Here is a 22,323-nt window from a genome sequence, read left to right on the forward strand (position 1 = left end):
AATGTAACTCTATGGCATCACCCAAGGGGGTTGAATTTTTTTGCGCTACCCTTAGATTTGGCGGTGACATAGTGTCCCCATGAGTGACAGAACACTGAGCCAATGACGACACAACTAGAGAACATTACCCAATCATGGCGCAACTAGAGAACATTACCAACCCCTACGCTCCGTATTTTCCGCTGGCTGCCCCACCACCACAGAAAGCACTGAGCTAGGCTGAAACACCTGCATTTTGGAGCTGCCTTACTCAAGAAAGCAAAAAAGAGACCAAGTTTGTATGCAGCTTTATTAACTCAATGATAAACATTTTTAAATGACATTGTTTGCAAACTGATATGTGACACGTATTAATGTCAAAATAACACCCCCCACCAAAAAAAGAAGAATGAGGGGTCGCCACTGTCACATTCCAATTATAAAACTGGTGGGGACAAAAATGCAATTTCAATGAAAGTTGCGCCCCTGTAAAAAGGTATGGGAAAATGTACACCTCTGTTATCATCATCCTTCTAGTAAGAATTGGTCAACATAATCAGAGTAAATTAATTGATAATGTTGGGTGCTGTTCCATTTAACACTTTTCCCACATTCTAGCCGTGGAGTTTCCAATAATAGCAACAGTGACGTTACCTCAACTTTGCATAGCAAAAGGGGAGGGGATGGAGCGAGTCGAGCATCGGGCGACTGCTGTCGTTTTCCCCTTGCAAGCACACGATAGGCTCTTCACCTGAGCCCACCGCCCTACCATTATCACAACTGGAGGCCTGCCTGTGTTATTTCCGGAGCATCGTACCGGACGGGCCAGAAGATTATCAGCGTATTTCGCTGAAGAATCCGTTTATTATGAAGTTGGGCTGTGCCAATTTTAAAGGGTAAGGGATTGAAAACGTAAAGGTTTTAGGAATAGTTGATAAACTAGACAGCAGTGGCGGCTCCTGAAAAAATTCTCAGGAGGGGCAATTTTTCTGATGATTTAGGTGACCTACACACATTTAAAAAAAGATATGTCCAGCAACAACATGAAGACAGGGGCAGCATATAAGTCAATACCAGAAGCATTTATTGACTGATCTCAAAAGTGTTGGCTTACCAGGGTTGGTGGAGCCCTCAGTTTCATCTTTGCCTCGCAAAGCTAACTCAAACACTCCGCAAAACTTCACACACTGGATTAGCCGGCTGAGGATGTGGCGGTTCTTGCTAATGTCGTAGTAAATATATTTGTTATAGTGAATATGGAATATGATATGTTGAGTAAAATGTTGTGCTAAGATCTATTTAGGTCAGGAGCTGGTTATAAGTTCTGTTCCTATCCAATAACAATGGACAAAAGGGTCCTATCTTGTCAGCCTTGTCAGCAGGTGGCCAAGGACAACACCCACGCCATAGGCCTCTCAGTTCTTCCAACTCACGAGTTCTTGCTCTGAGGACACACACACACACAAACACACACACACACACATCATCACTGTTAAACACACACACACACACACACACATCATCACTGTTAAACACACACACACACACACACACACACAAAAATCCCCTCTCTTAGGCTGAACATTTGAAGACAGAGAACCCGACTCAGAGCCAATGCAACAGTGACAGTAGCCTGGAGGTGACCTCGCCCAACTCATCAGGACCAATCAGAAGATCAGAACTACTAGATTGAACCTACTTCATTTATTGCATAAAATGTCTGCACACAATGTTTCGGGGCTCTCTTCAGATAATAATAATAATAATAATAATAATATGCCATTTAGCAGACGCTTTTATCCAAAGCGACTTACAGTCATGCGTGCATACATTTTTGTGTATGGGTGGTCCCGGGGATCGAACCCACTACCTTGGCGTTACAAGCACCATGCTCTACCAGCTGAGCTACAGAAAGTGGATACTCATGGATGCGCATTGCAATTGTAAAATGTCAACACAATTGGAGACACCACGTCATTTTTGGAGACATGTTATTGACAGTAAACTATTGTAGATGCGACTGCTAACTAAATAAAACATTTTAGCTGGCTAGCTAATCATCTTAGCTAAATGTGGGGCAAACAATTCAGTTATTTACCGTTAATTTGAGGGATTGGGGTGAAAGAAATCGAGTTACATAGTGATACTTTACGATATACTGTATTGACAATATCGCAATATTTTAGCGCTAGTTGGCTGTACCTGCACCAAAACACCATTATTGTTCCTTCATAGCTTGTTCTCAATCTTTTCACATTGGGAGCCAATTTGTTTTCAGCACTTTTATTTCCATGACTGATCAAAACTCGTTCTCATGGCTTTCTGATCCCTCTGCAACAGACATATGGTGCGCAATAAAATCACAGTATCGAATCGCAATACGTATAGAATCATGAGACTCGCAATGCTGATGCATATATCTTATCGTGAGGTTCCTGGCAATTCCCAGCCCAAGTTCATTTGCCACAACAAATCTCTTCGCTAGCAAACGCGATGTCTTCTCCAAAACGGCAATGTGTCTCCAGCAATGTTTACTTTTTTGACGTTCTATGGCATCTCCACTTTCCAAGCATATATGACCACATGTAATATTTTGGTAAGTGATGCAAATAGTGAACTATGTAGGGCCAGGATGTAAAATATATGTAGCTGCAGCAATTTCTCTTATCTGATATGGTAAGTAATGGGGCTTAATTTATAGCTCCCTAAGAGTTTGACGAACGGGTCCGTGAACGCGATTCCAGATATATTTACCTCTGAATAAACTGCCTTTATTACACCATATCCACCCTGTCCAAAGTCTCTACTTGGTCTCAGTTGGTTCTCCAGTAAACTTGTGATTATCAACACTAACCTCATCGTTGTGGCGGCGGACAGCTAGCCTGTATCCCTCGTCATCCAGTTGAGTGAGTGGCAATGTCTTTTTTCGTTCGTACCAATTTTTGGAAAATCCTCGGGTGTAGGACTTTCCGCCTTTAGTAGAAACCTGTTGAATTATTAAATTTGGTCTGGGAGGTCCTAATTGTTTCGTTGCCAATTTATCTTCATTTGTTCGCCGACAAAAAGGAACTTCTTTCAAACAATCCACTCTTTTCTCAGTTACGTTCATGGTTACATAACGTATGACGAAAGCGCGTAAGTGCAAGCCCACAGACACCCATTGAGATTGTATTGAAGGCTCTGAAATTTGAAAAAAATAGATTTTACATGGGAGTCTATGACAGACTTCTGGGCGATTTTCAACCTGACTGAAATCGCCCCAAAAGGGGGGGGAGCCATTTGAAGCACGACTTTAGCCTGATTCGACATTTAGTGGCAGTGTGGCACTGTGGCAGATCAGACGTATAGATTACAACACTGATAACTACTGTTGCCGTGATATAATTGATTAGAAAAAAAATCCCTTCCTTTTCCCGTTTGGCAGTGCGTCGCCCATATCGCCCTATTGAACAGGCCGCCCCTGCTAGACAGTATACTGTTTCCCCTGGGTTCAAACAAACCGTTTTTTTTGGGTTTTAGGCTTAGTGTAGGCTAACACCTACAATATTAAAAACGATGTTTTTAATTGTTTTCTACAAATAGCCAGGCATGTTCGACCAATAGGCTGTCTCTCATCTCGCCGAAAGAAAGCCGACAGCAGCCGAACGCTCGGGAGTTTACGGATTTGTCAAAGACAGAATTCCTGAGACGCAACATGTTTAAGACTGGCAGAACCCCACTCGTCCTTCTCGACGTTACCTGCCTTATCCTCGGTATGTAGCCTACGTACCATACTGTTGTTGTTGGCAGTGTCAAGGCCTATAGTTCCCTTTTCTGTGAGAAGTTATTCTGCACTAGCCCACTGCAGCCTAAACACCAGTCCTACTGAGGTATCTCTTTATTACAGCTCTATTGCAAATATGCTTTGCTTAGGTGCATGGGTAACTAACAATCAGTGTCTATGTCTGTGAATGAATGGGTGTCCTATTCCGCTGCTGATCCATTCCAGTGATCATCCACTAGAGATAGGCTACACTGCTGTGGTCAATATCACTGTTATAATAGCATACAAGACAACACACAGTAAGACTGTATAATATAATAACCAGGAGTTTTTCCTTACCATGTCTTGACCAGGTAATAACTTTGTGCTCTAGTTTTAGCTAGGCTATAACTTAGCTTATAACCTTACATAGCATGCATAGGAAAACGCCTGAGCAGAGTCCCCACTTCCGTTTTTCAGGGGAAACAAAAGTTATGTTGAAAATACTGTATACCTGAAAAAAAAGAAACATCCACTTTCATAACCTATAGCCTATATTGTATGAGATCATTCAGACCCGCAAGGTTTATTTGAATATAGCCTTCTGGTTGTGTATTAAACAAGAGAGTCAGAGGGGTAGATCTTGGGTTCAGTTATTACATTTGACCAGAACATGATCATGCCATTATCAGTAGTTTTCCCCCCTGGGTTTATACACTGAGTGTACAAAACATTAGGAACAGCTATGTCATGCTCTTTTCATTGACATAGATTGACCAGGTGAATCCAGGTGAAAGATATGATCCCTTATTGATGTCACTGATTTGAGTGTGTCAAGAACTGCAACGCTGCTGGGTTTTTCACACTCAAAAGTTTCCAGTGTGTATCATAAATGGTCCACCATCCAAAGGACATCCAGCCAACTTGACACAACTGTTGGAAGTATTGGAGTCAACATGGGCCAGCATCCCTGTGGAATGCTTTCGACACCTTGTAGAGTCGATGCCCCGAGGAATTGAGCCTGTTCTAAGGTCAAAAGGCTGTGCAAAATAAAAATTGGGGGGAAGGTGTTCCTAATGTTTTGTACACTCAGTGTCTGTCTAAAGTGTATATGAGTGATTCTCAAATTGGGGTACATTTTTGTGTCCCTCGACTGCAAAGATGGAGTCTTCAGGGGTGGACTTAGTGATTTGGAGGCCTCAGGCAGAAGCCTACCTTTCATCAAGGATACTCATGTGTATCCTACCACGGAGGAGTTTCGAAATCTTCCACACCCCCTTTGAATCAGCTTTTGTTTTGTCAGAGGATAAAAACATGCACACATTTAAAAATAATATGCTACTTATTTTTGTAATCTATAAAATGTATTGTATTCCACCATGACATAGTTCCTGTGCATTGTTTCACATGATATGATTGCAAGTGTGACTTTCATTTAAATTAAACTGCAGCAATGAAGCGCTTTCAGAGCGGGACAGAGAAAATAAAAAAAAAGAAGATTTTAACAGAAAAATGACCTACAGTGGCTTCAGAAAGTATTCACACCCCTTGACTTTTTCCACATTTTGTTGTGTTACAACCTGAATTTGAAATTGATTAAATTGAGATGATGTGTCACTGGCCTACACACAACACCCCATAATGTCAAAGTGGAATTATGTTTATAGACATTTTTACAAATTAATTAAAAATGAAAAGCTGAAATGTCTTGAATCAATAAGTATTCAACCCCTTTGTTATGGGTTCAGGAGTAAAAATATGCTTAACAAGTCACATAATAAGTTGCATGGACTCACTCTGTGTGCAATAATAGTGTTTAACATGACTTTTGAATGACTACCTCATCTCTGTACCCCACACATACAATTATCTGTAAGGTCCCTCAGTCGAGCAGTGAATTTCAAACACAGATTCAACCACAAAGACCAAGGTTTTCCATCGCCTTGCAAAGAAGGCCACCGATTGGTAGATGGGTAAAAAAAAAGGAGAGATTGAATATCCCTTTGAGCAAGGTGAAGTTATTAATTACATTTTGGATTGTGTCAATACAACCAGTCACTACAAATATACAGGCGTCCTTCCTAACTCAGTTGCCAAAGAGGAAGGAAACCGCTCAGGGATTTCACCATGAGGCCAATGGTGACTTTAAAACAGTTACAGAGTTTAATGGCTGTGATAGGAGAAAACTGAAGATGGATCAACAACATTGTAGTTACTCCACAATACTAACCTAATTAACAGAGTGAAAAGAAGGAATCCTGTACAGAATACAAATATTCCAAAACATGCATCCTGTTTGCAATAAGGCACTAAAGTTAAACTGCTTAAAATGTGGCAAAGAAGTTAACTTTATGTTCTGAATACAAAGCGTTATGTTATGTTTTGGGGCAAATCCAACACAACACATCATTGAGTACCACTCTTCATATTTTCAAGCATGGTGGTGGCTGCATCATGTTATGGGTATGCTTGTCATCGGCAAGGACTAGGGAGTTTTTTAATGATAAAAATTAATGGAATAGAGCTAAGCACATGCAAAATCCTAAAGAAAATCTGGTTCAGTCTGCTTTCCAACAGACACTGGGAGAGAAATTCACCTTTCAGCAGAACAATAACCTAAAACACAAGGCCAAATATACACTGGAGTTGCTTACCAAGACGACATTGAATGTTCCTGAGTAGCCTAGTTACAGCTTTGACTTAAATCAGCTTGACAATCTATGGCAAGACTTGAAAATGTCTGTCTAGCAATGATCAACAACCAACTTGACAGAGCTTGAAGAATTCTAAAAATAACAATGTGCAAAATTGTACAATCCAGGTGTACTTACCTAATCAAGATATATTAGTGTTTTATTTTTCATTATGGTAATTTTTTCTCTCTCACTTTGACATGACAGACTATGTTGTGTAGATCATTGTCAAAAAATGACAATTAAATCCAGCGTAGCGTCTGTGGGCCTCAAGCGGGAAAATTATTAATTATTATTTGTAATTATGTCCAGCTCACGAAGCCCCTTAATGATGTGTGGCCTGAGGCAAATGGTAAGTCCGCAACTGGTCTTGATCTAAACTCGGTTTGGATATGGGTCTTGATACTCTGGGTAAGGGTCTTGGTCGCATTTAATGATTTTTCGACAAGACCATCGTTTTTGTAGTCTCTGTACTCATGTTGTCAACACTGAGTACTGTGTCTTGACAAGACTTGTCAGAGTTATGTGACTAAGTAGTTGTGAGACAACACAAACATTTCTTATTTTTATGATGTTTTAAGATAGTTGACCTGGGTCTGGTCTGGTCTTGTTCTTTTCACAGAGTTCTGGTTTTGATTCCATCTCTGCTCAATGACATAAACAAACGTATTTTTCTCATACTATAGTAGTGTTATACTGTCATTCATTACACAAAATCACAAAATCCTGCACCATCTTTAGTTACACAAAAAGAATGAGCAAAAACAAGAAACAACTCAAACCTCTAAAAAACAGTGTTTTGGTGATTACCCTTTGGCCAAATCCCTATATTTCAGATCATGATCCTAAGAATAAGGCTAAACTGATCCTAAATATGTGTCTACGTGCAACGTGGAGCACTTTTAAAACCCTTGGAGCAATGTTCTATGCTGGAATTATTCTGGAATTTTTTTCACCCTTTGTGATCAATTAGAAGCAGTCAGAATGTTTAACAAAGATGGCATATGGTGTCCATACTCCCCAACATAACAGGACAAGCTCTAATCAAAGACCTGTGACTGCTAGTTATCTCATTTTGGCTGGAATCTGCTGACGTAGTGGAATGTGCCTTACTGGCCAGAATCAGGACAGAGGGTGGAATGGATAGCTAATTAAAGCACTCCTATTCACGTACACTCTAATGCTTAGAACAATGAATGGTTGTGTAACCTGCTTGATTCAAACAGGAAATGAAGTGAAGTTACTGTATCTTTGAAGAGAGGAAGTGGGTTGAATAGAAGGATATATTAAGAAACAGCAAACCTACTTTGAACTTACAAAATACTTGAAGTTTAAATACTGTTAAACTTCGAAGCTGATGAACACTAACACTGTGAATTGGAAACAGTGGGCCGTACTAGTGTATGTAGCCTTCTGCGCTGTACAAATTAATGATACAAGAGAGACAGAAAGAGATATCAAGATATCAAGACATGGAATTCTACTGCCACTCTTTTGAACTTTTTTTTCAGCATTTGCTTTCACTGTCTGCATTCACTACTCCTGGGCCACAGCAGCACCCCCACAAACTATTCTATATTTTTCTGTTAGTGTGGTTGAGAATGCCAGGCTTCTGACATTGGTTACCAATGGGTAATATCCCATTGGTATCACATTGGATAGTTATGCCTAGATTTCCATATTTCTCTTGGTAAAGGCCTAATGTTGTGGACAGTGAATTCGCTCTGTCGTAGCCGGCCGCGACCGGGAGACACATGTGGCGGCGCACAATTGGCCCAGCGTCGTCCAGGGTAGGGGAGGGAATGGCCGGCAGGGGATGTAGCTCAGTTGGTAGAGCATGGCGTTTGCAACGCCAGGGTTGTGGGTTTGATAAAATAATATATGTGCTAACTGTAAGTCGCTCTGGATAAGAGCGTCTGCTAAATGACTAAAATGTAAATGTAATGAATTAAAGGGCGAGATAGAAATCATATGAGAGCAGAGCAGTGTGAGAAAGTGATCCTATCTGTTAGAGGTCAGTTAGACTGTGTGCCTGAGTGAGTCTGACTGACATTATTACAGTGCCAGAAGCATTTAGACATCCATGCCAACATCTCCATGACAACTCTGTCAAATCATGTTATCATTAGTTAGGTCAGCTAACCTCAACTGAAACATCCCGCGCTGACTCATCGACTGGCTAGCCTGGGTGCCAGCCAGTCTATTTCACCGAAGTTAGGCACGGCTCTCGTTCATTTTAGAAACAGCTGTTCTGTGATTTTCCTATGGTTTTTGGCCAGTTATGGTGGTTGATGTGCTGTCCACTCACATCCCGGACTCTATTAGTTATTTAGAAGACTCTACCTTGGATATTGTTTTGTATCAGGTTTTGCCTAGCAAGTTCATTTCTCCTGTGACTTTTGAAAAAAAAAAGTTTGGTCAAAAGCTCGTTGTAAAGAATTACGAAACATAGTTTGAATAAGGAGACTATTGCTGATTATCTCTCTCTTTCTTTGTCTCTCTCTCTCTCCAGTTGGACTTCCCTTTGCGATCCTCACCCCTCAGCACAATCCCTTCAAAAGGGGTTTCTTCTGTAATGATGAGTCCATCAGATACCCCCTGAAAGAGGACACCATATCCTATCAGTTACTGGGGGGAGTCATGATTCCTTTCACACTGATTGTGGTAAGACATTACCTCTGCCCTGTTCTCAGATATTCTCTTAAAAATATCGGCATTTGTGTTTTAAAGGTTTGTGGTAAAACTACAATTATATGAGACAATATGTTAATATATTCAATTGACCTCAGTTAAAGATCACTTTCTTGCTTTTACAGGTGGTCAGTGGTGAGTGCTTTGGCGTCTATATGACTCGTCTCAAGACCAAATCATCCTTGGGGACTAACTACGTGGCGTGCGTTTATAAAGCAGTGGCCAGCTTCCTATTCGGGGCTGCTGCTAGCCAATCACTGACGGACATTGCCAAGTACTCGATTGGTCGACTGCGGCCCCACTTCCTGGCTGTGTGTAAGCCTGTGTGGGACCGCATCAACTGCAAGGCCGGAGGCTACATCGAGAACTTCACCTGTACCGGGGACAAGAACATGGTGGATGAGGCCAGGTACAGTAAGGGCTCCTCGGGTTACATCTCAAAGCCTGGGATACATCCCAAGAGAAGGCATTGCTGCAAAATCATAACTGCAAAACTCTTAACTGGGAAATGCGAGCTCAAATGGTGTTTGCGATGCTGTAGCTTCCCCTAATCTATTTTGTCTTTTTTTTTTTTTTAACAGGCTTTCCTTCTTTTCTGGTCACTCATCTTTCTCTATGTACTGTATGCTGTTCCTTGCAGTAAGTATAGTAGATCATTGTTACATACGTACAGGGAGGCTACAACAGTTCCTTCGTCCCTGAGCAATAGTTCCCTTTCATGATGTTGATGGTGTCCTTCTGCCCTCTCTTGTAGCTGTACGTCCAGGCCAGACTGCAGACAGAGTGGGCCAGGCTCCTCAGACCCACCATCCAGTTCTTCCTGATCGCAGCGTCCGTCTATGTGGGGCTGTCGCGCGTCTCCGACTACAAACACCACTGGAGTGACGTACTTACTGGCCTCCTGCAGGGGGCGATAGTCGCAATACTCACGGTGGGTAGCTAGCTATAGGCTATGGTTTAATACAGCAATGAACAGGCTAACACCAGGGGCACTGGCACAAGCCCAGCCAATTAAGATAAAAACATAAAGTAAATGTATAGGCACTGAAGTTCATTACTCACATTGACACAGGTACTGTAGCTAGTTATAATAGTGGGCACATGATGTTACTGCATTCAACAGTGCTACATCATTTCCTATCCAAGCAAATGCTGCAATGTCCTGTTTGGCAAGGCAATGACAAGTTGGCTGATGCAGAAACAGACTGGCACCCAGGCTGAGAGAATGTCCATTTGTTCCTTCGCTAACAAACCATGTATTCCCTTTCCCTTTCTCATTCCCTTAGAGACAACATCACATACATTCATGGTTATATCACTGTAAGTTGTTTTCTCAGTTTCAGTCTCCATTGTATAAAGAAAAATAATGTCCTCTGCTCTACCAACACAGGTGTTCTATGCATCTGACTTCTTCAAGAGGCCTGTTGATCCAGTAGAGATACAAGAGGAGACATCCCAAACCAGTCTCCAGGACAACCCAGATAATGAGAACCACTATGGAAGCACAGACTGAAGCTCTGGCCACAATCTTGCCAATCTCAGAGCCAATGATCTTGCAAAGGCTTTAGCTCAGTGAGATAACACTGACTTCTTTGGTTGGGTGTGTTGAGCTAATGATCCGTGGATTGGGTTTCTGGTCTTTGTGTGCAGTTATGCTGTGAGGTCTGAATTTGTTGGAGCTGTTGTGTTTGAAGCTTTTGTTTGAAATGAATGAAATCTCAGTTGTTACAGTAAGCAGAGTGTCCATGTGTGCAGCCTGGCCAATAATAAGTCTTACACCTGTGAACGTAATATTGCCAAGGACTGACTGTCCCAAAGCTTAAATGAAAGCCAGGAGCCTTTCGGAAATCTGAAATGACGTACTATGTACTGTATATATTTTTTTTATATTGCCTTAGCCAGATTGTTGCTGCTACTTGCTCAAAGCTCCCTGCAAAGTCCTAACAAATGTGTCCAAGACTGTATCTGTGATCTGAGATATTCAGAAAACAAAAGGCTAGTTATAAAGAAAGATGGCATTCCATTTGTACGAGGAAAAGTGCTGTGTCTGAGACACATTTTGTAAACTGTAGAAATATGTGCATTGTTTTTGTGAGATCATGAGAGACAGAAACTACCCATACAGAAAGGCCAAACCCATACCTGTCAAATAGCCTGGGAAGGATGCTTTTGTTATTTATTCAACCTTTAATTAACCAGGATGTCCCATTGACATAAAGGGTGTCTTTTTGAAATGAGAGTTAAGTGGGGCCTCCGAGCCGCAGAGGCCCAGGACACAAGGCAGGGTGAGGTCTAAACGCAAGGAACATATTCCTAATGACTCCTCAAAAGCCACAATACAGACTAGAGGCATAGGCTACTCACCACAAGTCTGGAAATATTTGTGTTCTGTCTCACTCTCAGTTGTTCAACCCTTTTCCCAATGTGGGTGGGTCCTCACCTGTCAGCCACACACATATAAACTATGGGCATGCAAATGAAAACAAAATCACATTAAAATCAAACACATTCTTATGTAACTTGCACCATAATTCACCTTAGTTCTATAACTAACAACTGCTGTCGGTGCTTAGTTGCTGTCCGGTAAAAACGTATTTTACGTAAATTACCGCTCAAGCAGTGAGGTACTACCATTTTTACTATCTGTGTAAGCTATAGGCTTTCAGTATGGCCTGCTCTCTGCAACTATTACCTGTAGAGTACTCAGAGAAGGACATTATAACATGGATTGGATACCAGCATGATCCCCTGCTAGGGATCTGTTTTAACAATGTCTTAATGCCATGTCTAATTACAGAGCGTTATAAGGTTGAGGGATTTCTCCTTTTGGTCTCTCCTTTACCCCGTACATGACTTTCAAGTCCCATTACTAGGGCCAGGAGTTTTTCCTGATCCTGGGATCTGACCAGGAAATTATAGGACATAATGGTGGCCCAGATTTTCTCCATTGTGATTTTGGTCCGAAAAGAGATCACTTCTATGTTGTGTGAAAGTAGGAGCCGTTTGCTACCTTCCAGCCTACCAGACATGTTCTATTCCTCTGTGAATCAATATATGATGTTTTAAAGGACAGCCTCTCTCACGAAGGTAGAGCTTTATACTAAAGATGAATGGGTGACCTATCCAGAGAATGACAATTTACAAAGAGATGATTTTCATAATATTGAAAGGACATTATTTAAAAAATCTGATTCAATGTTGTCATGAGACTACAAAGGTAAACATACTGCATGTAAAATCTAAGATATTGAATAGACGGAAACGTCATGTTCATCGTGTGATGTTCATGTGAAATGATCACATGACAAATACATTTATGTTCATGTTACTTTTGCATTTGGAAACCGACTATAAAAGCTGGTATAGTTTAGTTGATTTAATAAAGGGTCAAAACAGCTGATCTCATGCCTCAGCGCATGCCTGAGAAAGATCTTTAGGATAAAATACTACACTATATCTCTACTAGATGAACCAGTTAAGTTTTAAGTGTTCCATATATTACATGGTATAACATATTTATTACATGGTTAAGAAAGTATGCGTGAAATGTGTAAAGTGGTATAAATCTGCGGTTTTTAATACCATAAACACAAGGCTGCAGTCTGTCTGGACTAATTGAAATTCCAGGTGCGGGGTACTAAATGCAAAGAAACATTGCATGTATAGATTCATGTTTTTTTTTAACCAGTACATTTCTACTGACTTTTTGGAGGGAAATGTTGGACTCACTCATGGTAAAATTGTGATGAGTTTTTTTTATATATATACACACAGCATCACCTAAATACGAAATGCAACTATGTCTGACACCTGGATGCCTATTTTGTTTTTTTCCTTTATCACACGTTGTTCTGACCCAGATAATAGTGGTACACACGGCTGGGAACGAGACTATTTTGACCCAGACAATAGTCCTCTTTGACAGAAGCCCCATTCAAACTGTCACATGTTGCTCTCTTCCTCTTGCCAAGCAATGAGTGATGCTTTGGGTGATGCACACTACAACAGAAGTGTTCAAATGAATCAACTAGGGAAATTCTCTAAAATACACTAATGTTTAGAACAGTTTTAAATAAATTTAAAAAACTACCAGACATTTCTCATGTTTGTTATATAGATGATATTGCCTACACTCCTGAAGTAAAGTCAACCAGAAGATCAACTACATGTTGATACAACAGTAGCTAAGATGGGGAGAAGTCTGTCCATAATAAAGCTCGGCTCTGCCTTCTTAACACTAACAACAAGGCAGGACCTAGTTTTGTCGCACCTGGACTACAGTTCAGTCGTGTGGTCAAGTGCCACAAAGAGGGACTTTGTTGGCTCAGAACAGGGCAGCACGGCTGGCCTTTAAATGTACACCGAGAGCTAACATTAATATGCACGTCAATCTCTCATGGCTCAAAGTGGAGGAGAGATTGTCAAGAAGTGTTGTATAAACTACTAGCACACAGCTCGGACACCCATGCATACCCGACAAGACATGCCACCAGAGGTCTCTTCACGATCCCCAAGTCCAGAACAGACTATGGGAGGCACACAGTACTACATAGAGCCATATTCCACATCAGGTAACTGATCAAAGCAGATTTAAAAAACAGATAAAGATACACCTTATGGAACAGCGGGGACTGTGGACACACACATACGCTAGCACACGCACATTGTAATATTGTTGTATAGTGGTATCATACAGGTGTAATGTTACACGTACTGTTTTGTGTAATGTAAGTGCCTTAATGTGTTTGGACCCCAGGAAGAGTAGCTGCTGCCTTGGCAACAGATAATGGGGCACCCTAATAAATACAAAACTACAACCTAGTACAGCTACTTGTTTTTTTTAGCTAACATTCCACTCCTGTCATTTACCAATTGACAGGAGTTGCACTGGCAAGGAGTGGAACGTTAGCCAGGCTAGCTACCACCATCTGGTGGAGAAAAGTAGCATAGCAGTAGGTGGTTATAGAGAGGCAAATAGATGACAGATTCCATGTTCAAGAGTAAATCTGTATCTTATTCCAATTTAGGGATTATGAACAACCCCTCAGTCTCATTTGGAACGCAAGAGCAAATAAGAATATAATTCTGACAATCATGTGCCGTCTAGGACTTACCATGTTGAATGAATCCAAACGAAAGAAGAGCCGTATTGGTCCACATTAATGTGCCAAGAGCTGTACTAGATATGGGAAACGTGATAGCAAGCGTTTTACAGTAAATGTGGATACCTTTATTGCCATTGTATTAAACAAGTAACACCCACCATTCCTGCTTTACAGAAACGTTTACTCATGAGCCCTGACAGGAACTACCCAACAGACATTGCAGCAACGGTATTTAAATATACATTTATTTGAATCAAATCTGAAATGCGCCATGCTTGACTGAAAGTGCTGCATTTTTCCTTGAGGGGCAAAAATGACAATCCATGTCCTGTTAATCAATATATTTTGAAACCACGTTTTTATTCTGACAAGATGGAAGTGAATTTCATGAACGAAGTTAAGAAACTGTATTTAGGGTAGTTTGACTATATAAAGATCCACAGTGGTGAAACATTACTGCATTAGAACATAATACAGGAATTCAAGTGATAATTTATACCCTTCCAAGTGGAAAATCTGCTGGACCTGCACACCTTACCATAAAGTCACATTTCACCACAGCTCTCTAGGGTTGTAAAATGTTATTTATTCTTAGGAGAAATCTGTACATGGAGGTTCTGGCCTTCAGTAGTTCACATATAATATTAGGACAATGGGGACCGAGACAGGTAGCACACTGAAGGACCAGGAGCAGTTTCACACATTACTCAAAGCTGGCCAGGAAGGTCAACACAATCTCCTTCAGTTTGGCATCAGATGTCGGTGAGATCATGCCATCGGTCCTGGAAAGACAAGGGTGTCCCATCAGTTCAGATGAAGTGTATATCAACGTATGTTAACATTTTAACGTCAACCACTGTCAACTTAAAACTCAGATCAGACTGGTAGTACTCCGGTGGTCCCATGTCTGTTACCTGATGGTGGTGAGCAGGTCCTGGTGCTGGCTGAGGACGTGCCCAAGGAAGGCCTTCTCAAACTTGGTGATCTTGGAAGGGTCCAGCTTGTCCAAGTAACCTCTGACACCGGCGTAGATGACAGTCACCTGCTCCTCAATGGCCATTGGGCCTAGGGGAGGGAGAGAAAGTTTTATTTTGTGGGCCTTGCTGACAACAAGATGTCAAACTTTATTAGCACACTGGTGGCGACACTCACAGTACTGTCCCTGCTTGAGCAGCTCGGTGAGACGGACGCCCCTGTTGAGCAGCTGCTGGGTGGCAGCGTCCAGGTCAGAGCCGAACTGGGCGAAGGCAGCCACCTCACGGTACTGGGCCAGCTCCAGCTTCATGGTACCGGCCACCTACACAGACAGGACCACAATTACATCATGGATTTAGGAGACGGATTCAAGTGGGGGAAAAAAATAAATACTGTGGGCTAAATGGTGAAATGCACTGCAAGGAAGTTTATCTGCATTTATCCGATGACAGTCTCCTTCAGAGCCACAGTCCGTACCTGCTTCATGGCCTTGGTCTGGGCAGCGGATCCAACTCTGGACACAGACAGACCCACGTTGATGGCTGGGCGGATACCTTTGTAGAACAACTCAGTCTCCAAGAAGATCTGCCGGGGAGAGAGCACAACTCGGTTTAGGGATTACATTAATCTTTGACATGTTGACTGGAAATTAGGCAAGTGAGGCCCTTCAATGAAATGACCCCACCTGTCCATCAGTGATTGAGATGACGTTGGTGGGGATGTAGGCAGACACGTCTCCGGCCTGGGTCTCAATGACGGGCAGAGCGGTCAGGGAGCCGCCGCCAAAGTTGTCGTGCATCTTGGCGGCCCTCTCCAGCAGACGGGAGTGCAGGTAGAACACATCACCGGGGTAAGCCTCACGACCGGGGGGACGACGCAGCAGCAGGGACATCTGACGGTAGGCTACAGCCTGGAGAGTAGGGAGGGGAGAGAGTACAGCTGTTGAACATGGATGAATTTACTGTGTGAGCCCAGTTCCATTCTTTTTTCCTCCATGAAGTAACGTCACACTCGAGACTCCACTCAGCCCTGACTTCCCCTTCTCACCTGCTTGGACAAATCATCATAGATGATGAGGCCGTGCTTGCCATTGTCTCTGAAGAACTCTCCCATGGAGCAGCCAGAGTAGGGGGCCAAGTACTGCAGGGGAGCAGCATCAGAGGCTGTAGCAGAAACCACAATGGTGTACTTCATAGCATCAGCATCAGTCAACCTCTTCACCAGCTGGGCCACAGTGGATCTCTTCTGGCCAATGGCAACGTAGATACAGTAAAGCTTCTTCTTCTCATCTTTGCCTTCGTTGAAACGTCGCTGGTTGATGATGGTGTCAATGGCAATAGCGGTTTTGCTGTTAGATTGGAAAAGAGGGTATTTGTATTAGATTACAGTGCTGGTATATTTGGGCTCTGGAGTGTCTGGGGAATAAATTTGAAAAGAGACAGAAGTTGAATGGAAAGACCATATTCTCAAGGTCCAGTTAGCCCGACTAAAGGAATAGAGCTATTTTCTAAGATGGATCTGGCCATCTGTGTTTACCCAGTCTGTCTGTCACCGATGATCAGCTCACGCTGGCCACGGCCAATGGGCACCAGGCTGTCCACGGCCTTGATGCCAGTCTGCATAGGTTCCTTCACAGAGATACGGGGGATGATGCCAGGGGCCTTCAGACCCACACGCCTACGGATGCTAGATCCAAGAGGACCCTGAGGGATAGGGAAGGGTTAATGTCATTCTGATCAGACCTGATATGCCCAGGCTGTTGTCAACCTCTAGTCACAACCCAAGGACACTGCCTAGATCTGAAAGGATCAGATGGGTGATCCTTTTTCTTGTGTGGTGAAAGACAGTTCCATTTCACATTAATTCATAAAATGGACAATAAAGTCAAATTCTATTAATAACTAGCAATTCACTTTAAATTTTTTTATAACAAATCAGCCCTCACCTTTCCATCGATGGCATTGCCCAAAGCATCCACCACGCGACCCAGCAGCTCCTCACCAACTGGCACGTCCACGATGGCACCAGTCCTCTTCACGATGTCGCCCTCTTTGATCAGCTTGTCATTACCGAACACCACAACACCAACATTGTCAGGCTCCAAGTTCAGAGACATACCCTAGAAGACGATAGAACACATTGTTCAAATTATGCTGATTGACGACAGTGGTTAGGTTGAACAGAACAAGCGCTTCCACTGCAACATGGTTCAGTTAAAGATTCTTAAACTGTCTAGATCTGCACCTTGAGCCCAGAGGAGAACTCCACCATCTCCTCAGCCTGAACATTCCTGAGACCGTACACTCTGGCAATACCATCACCGATGGAGAGCACACGGCCAGTCTCCTCCAGAGCAGCACTGGTGTCAGCACCCAGGATCTTCTCCTCCAAGATTGAGGACACCTCAGCCGTGCCTGGTAGGAAGAATCCGCTCATCAAAACAGGAAGTCAACATATCTCCTTGGTTTTGTTAGTATAATATAGCCATAGAGGAATCCCTTTTATACATTTGTACAGGGGGAAATGGTAGCAGCAATTTTATTGTGTTTTCAAATGTCATTACATCCTGATGTCCCCTGCTCATTACAAGAGGTACATTGTGGAAAAACAGGATTTCTGACCCAAATAGTAAGTGTCAATAACTAAAGGTCATTCGTTGAGTCAGTCATTGAGCCCCCATTCTCTCTACGCACCAGTCTTTGCAGCAAGACATGGTCTATGTGTGTGGAGGTGATTCACTCCTACGCTGGTGGCGGCGGCAACATTCTTGGCCACCTAGAATGAATGAGAGCATGATCAGTTATTGTTCAAGACCAGTGTTACTGTATGATGCAATGGTAAATAAATCGCACGATGTATATTGGAATCGCTAGCTGCGTTACAATGAACTGAAATCAAAACATGACATATGCCCCAAAGCATTAGCCCAAGTGATGTTAGCTAGCTAGGTTGTCCGCAAGATGTCCTCTTTCTTTTGACAGCTGGCCTTTGAATAATCCAAAACCAGTTATGCCACACCTACAAACACATATTTCAAAGCAAATAACTACACTGCAGTTAGCTAAATATAATTTAAGAAATGTATGGTGTATACAAGACAGAGCATTCTGTATGTAAACGATCCTGACCTTCACAGAGCTTAGCTAGCTATCGGATAGCATGCTAAACTACCTAACTAGCACAGCCATTTTATGGGACCGCAGTGTAGTTCAAGCGCGCATTAGCGCATTGAAAGGGCAAAACTAGATGAAATGTGCAATGAACGAGTTATAAAATCCAGCGATGTAACGTCATCAAATAAATATCAAGACAGTAGGTCGAGTGGAATGCGTTGCCTTACTGGGACATAACGTTCTAGACGAGCATGTGAAGGTGGCGGCCTGTAGGCCTACCCTTCATACACCCACTACATTGACATTTTAATTCGTGCACTGCAAATTGTCTTCTATTCCACAACCAAATAAATACTCACAAATCCAGCCTGTCTGGGCAGGCTTCTGGCCAGAGCCGCTGCAACTCGCACGGATAACATCTCTAATGGGCGAATGTGACTTGTCCTCCACCACCTGCAAAGACCAACTAGTTGTACTTAGAGGGTGTCCTACGTATGCGAATGACCTAAAAAGAATCCGTTCTTCTTCTTTTTATGTCATCCGTGATGACAGCCTATCATTTCAAAGGATTACTGCCATCTACTGCAGCGGAGTTCACTTTTCAGCTGCTATGTATGAGTGGTACAATAGCGCTCTCTATCGATCATAGTGGGCCTGAAAAACATTTATTGGTGATTTGGCACAACCTATGGCCATGTGTGGTACTTCATATTTCCTAAACGTAATAATACCGAGCCATCGACGCTTTGTCAACGAAGCAGTTGCCTGCCAGCCCAGTGCTAGAACTGCTTGAATGTAGGTTGGAACGGATCATCTGCATGGGCTATTTCTCTCATCAACCCAGCGGCAAGACAAGGATCCAATAATGGTTTTAGTGCATGTCGGATATCTGGTTCTTCCTGTATTTGGCTCAGTAAGAAATAGAGGTATTTATATATATTTATCTTTAACAATTACGTGTGCCCTGTTCATCTTAATATCACCGAAGCTGCTCGCTAACCTAGTCGGAAAATCTCTTTTAGAATCCATTCCAACACTAGTAAGCGACTGTGTTGTTGTCCAGCGCTGAGCCAACTACCTAGCTGGCTACCAAACAGCTGTTCCGTTCTATATAAAGCTAATGATAGCTAGCTAGGACAAAACAGTATGTTTGCCATACAAGGCTATTATGTTCTCATTCGCTTCAATTAGCTAACGTTACATTTTATTAACAATTGCAAGACCATACTACACATTTTGGTAGTATGGGCCTGATCTTATATACAAATATATTGCCTTTTCAGGTAGCTGTTGATAGCTAACTAACGTTAGCTAGCTAATTTCTAACTAGGACGCGCGTTGACCGATGCTATTTAGCTAACTAACGCTAGCTAGCTACCGTTAAACGTTTCGCAATTTTTTGATATTATATATTGTAGCTAGTCAGCTCTATTTCAATACATACTTATAAGCATACCCATTGACATTAATGGAAGGGGTGAAATGTCAGACAACAGAGAGGAATGCGTGAAACCTGTTTAAACTTGTTTGAAGGTTAGTTAGCTGGCAAAATGCTATCTCGGTCTCTTTGTAGGGAGAATCTATTTAATCCCAGGATGATGTCATTTGAAGATAATCTTTACTGTTTGCCAAGAGGATTTCACGACTAATTCAATTAGCTAGCTAGCTAAATAATGTTAGCTATATCGCAACTACTGGCTAACAAACAGGCTAAATTGTCATATTTAAAAATGTCAGGAAGATCTTTAAACACGTAGCTAAATTAGCTAGTTATGTAGGTTGTTTTTCAAATCTTCAAAATGAGCTATTGACCCAACCTGGTCTGAGATTTCGTATTATTCTGTATTCACAATAAATCAGAGACATATATTTACTATGATATGTTATGTATGGTGTGGATGTCCATCGCCCAATTCGTATGATATGTTACAAATTACAATTCGTATTATGTTAAGAATTAGCAAGACGTACAATATGTTACGAATTATAGCTAGCTGGCTAACGTTAGCTAGGCTAGGGGTTAGGGTTGAGTTTAGTAGTTAGGTTAAGGGTTAGCTAACATGCTAAGTAGTTGCAAAGTAGCTAGTAATTAGTTGAAAAGTTGCTAAAGTTATCTGGAATGAGATTCGAACTCGCAACCTTTGGGTTGTTTGACATTCACGTTATACGGCCACCTGACCAACCACCCTACTTTAGATTTTGCCTTAAGTAACCATCTGTCTTATGTAACCATACCAAACGTAACATATCATACTAATTTAAGTGTCCCAGATGTACCTTTACTATGTTACGTCTAGTCTATGAGACCAGGCTGATCCACCAGGTGATTTTAGACAGTCATTTTCCATTGATTCAGTACCAAAACATACAGTTGCATAAACCATCTAGGCTACAGTGTAGCGTATTAAGTTCATAGAGTGGCATCATTTATTTCACATTGTGCTTTTATTTCTGTTCTTATTTCCTGTTTCATAGTTTCGAGGCTGGCTCTACATTCTGCATTTATCAGATCTTTGTCGTCCCTCCCATTGTGTAGCTAATGATCATCTGCTGCTGTGTGGTGTGGCGTGGCCTCTGCCTGTTCTCTGCATTTAGCTGTATTGAATCCCTTCTTCATTTCCTCTTTCCATCAGAAGACAACATTGGTGTATATATATATATTTTTTAAACAATGTATAATTCAACCATAGAGTATATGTGGAAAAACTAAAACAAATAACTAACACCTATAGGATAACTTGTTGTGTCTTTGTCAAGTTGTTGTAGAGTTAACCCATTTTAGCTCTTATAGAGAATCAAATGAATGTCATTGTGTACCTCCCATCCAGTCTTGATAATGACAACATAGCCTACTGTAAATCCCTGTAAAGTGGATACATTTAGCATGGATTCTATTTCTGCACTGCTTTACTGAACACCAGAATTTGGTTCATTTCCTTATTTTCTCCATGGAAGGTGCATTGTACAAATTTAGCTAAGTAATAGTATCTAATGCTCCAATTGGCATTTTTTACATGTAAAGCATATGCACTGTCATATTTCATTGAATATGATCACACACACAATTATAATTATCCTCATGTGGTCATCTGAGTGATTTCAAAATAGACAACACATCAAAATTGTATAAATACTGGTACACTTCACCTCTTCCCGACAACCTGTCATAACCGCCTCCATTTGTGTAACCCTTTTGTTCTTCTTGAAAATTAAAATCTATGAAACACACTGAATTATCAGGCCTTTTGCTCACTAAAGCTGAAACCAAATCATAATGCTATAAGTAGTAGTAGATACTCTCACTGGTTGTTCATCACTTCCCAATGATCCTCCCCACTAACAAAAAGTACAAAATGCTATCCATTTCACAGGGATGCTTATCTCCTGCACTGCTACAGTAAATCTTCTAGTAGAGTAATAACGTCTTTTTATTGTTTGGTTGTGGTCTCTCTTTACCTTTTTGTTCTGGTAATGGTACTTTCAATGCATGGTCACATTATGATTCATATTATTTTGTTTTTTACATTGAATAGTAAATTCCAATGTAATCTTTCTGTAGTAAAGATGTACCCTGCTGTACTGTGCTGTAGCCAACCACATCTGCTCATTAGATGCTGCTTTTGTTCTTATTAACCCTATATGGAGCATGGTGGGCCTTGCCTTCAGTCAATGTTGTTTATTTTTGTTGCATGGTATTTATATTATTATCATTATTACAAAAACACAAATTCCACAAACTAATATTTTTCAATAAAGAATATAGTATTTTTCCTAACCTTCAGTGTGCTTCTTGCTGATTTCCATTTATTGTCTTTAGACCTCCCCTCGTCCCTACCTGCCCCCCTCCACCCCACCCACCTCCTCTCCTGCTGTGACGAAGATAGACGATTTCAAGGCTTTTATCATCACAAGGCCTGAATGAGTCTATCCCCTGTCATTCATAGTGATTGTACCACTGAGACAATTGAAAGTGCAGTGTGCCACTGTTGATCCTAAGCCTTGGATCAAATGCTACTCTATTAGGA

The 22,323-nt window shown here is 41.6% G+C and overlaps 2 protein-coding genes across 2 annotated transcripts; one reads left to right on the forward strand and one right to left on the reverse strand.

The window, feature by feature from the left end:
- Positions 1-746: 746 nt before the first annotated feature.
- Positions 747-13,735, forward strand: LOC311144588 (phospholipid phosphatase 1-like). The gene is made up of 7 exons (XM_084180622.1): positions 747-875; positions 3,562-3,731; positions 8,927-9,078; positions 9,231-9,514; positions 9,687-9,744; positions 9,860-10,036; positions 10,496-13,735. The coding sequence occupies exons 1-7, from the start codon at positions 847-849 to the stop codon at positions 10,616-10,618; spliced, it is 993 nt and encodes a 330-aa protein (XP_084036748.1). The 5' UTR covers positions 747-846; the 3' UTR covers positions 10,619-13,735.
- Positions 13,736-14,434: 699 nt separating this feature from the next.
- On the reverse strand, positions 14,435-18,848 carry LOC311144630 (ATP synthase subunit alpha, mitochondrial). The gene is made up of 11 exons (XM_084180677.1): positions 18,658-18,848; positions 17,879-17,960; positions 17,430-17,599; positions 17,131-17,304; positions 16,722-16,888; positions 16,233-16,533; positions 15,871-16,095; positions 15,663-15,770; positions 15,363-15,507; positions 15,125-15,275; positions 14,435-14,992 (listed from the first exon to the last, which is right to left on the reverse strand). Exons 1-11 carry the CDS (start codon positions 18,715-18,717, stop codon positions 14,914-14,916), a joined length of 1,662 nt encoding a protein of 553 aa, XP_084036803.1. The 5' UTR covers positions 18,718-18,848; the 3' UTR covers positions 14,435-14,913.
- Positions 18,849-22,323: the final 3,475 nt, after the last annotated feature.

Source organism: Coregonus lavaretus (genome assembly GCF_964263955.1).
Source record: "Coregonus lavaretus genome assembly, chromosome: 17".
Classification (NCBI taxonomy): domain Eukaryota; kingdom Metazoa; phylum Chordata; class Actinopteri; order Salmoniformes; family Salmonidae; genus Coregonus; species Coregonus lavaretus.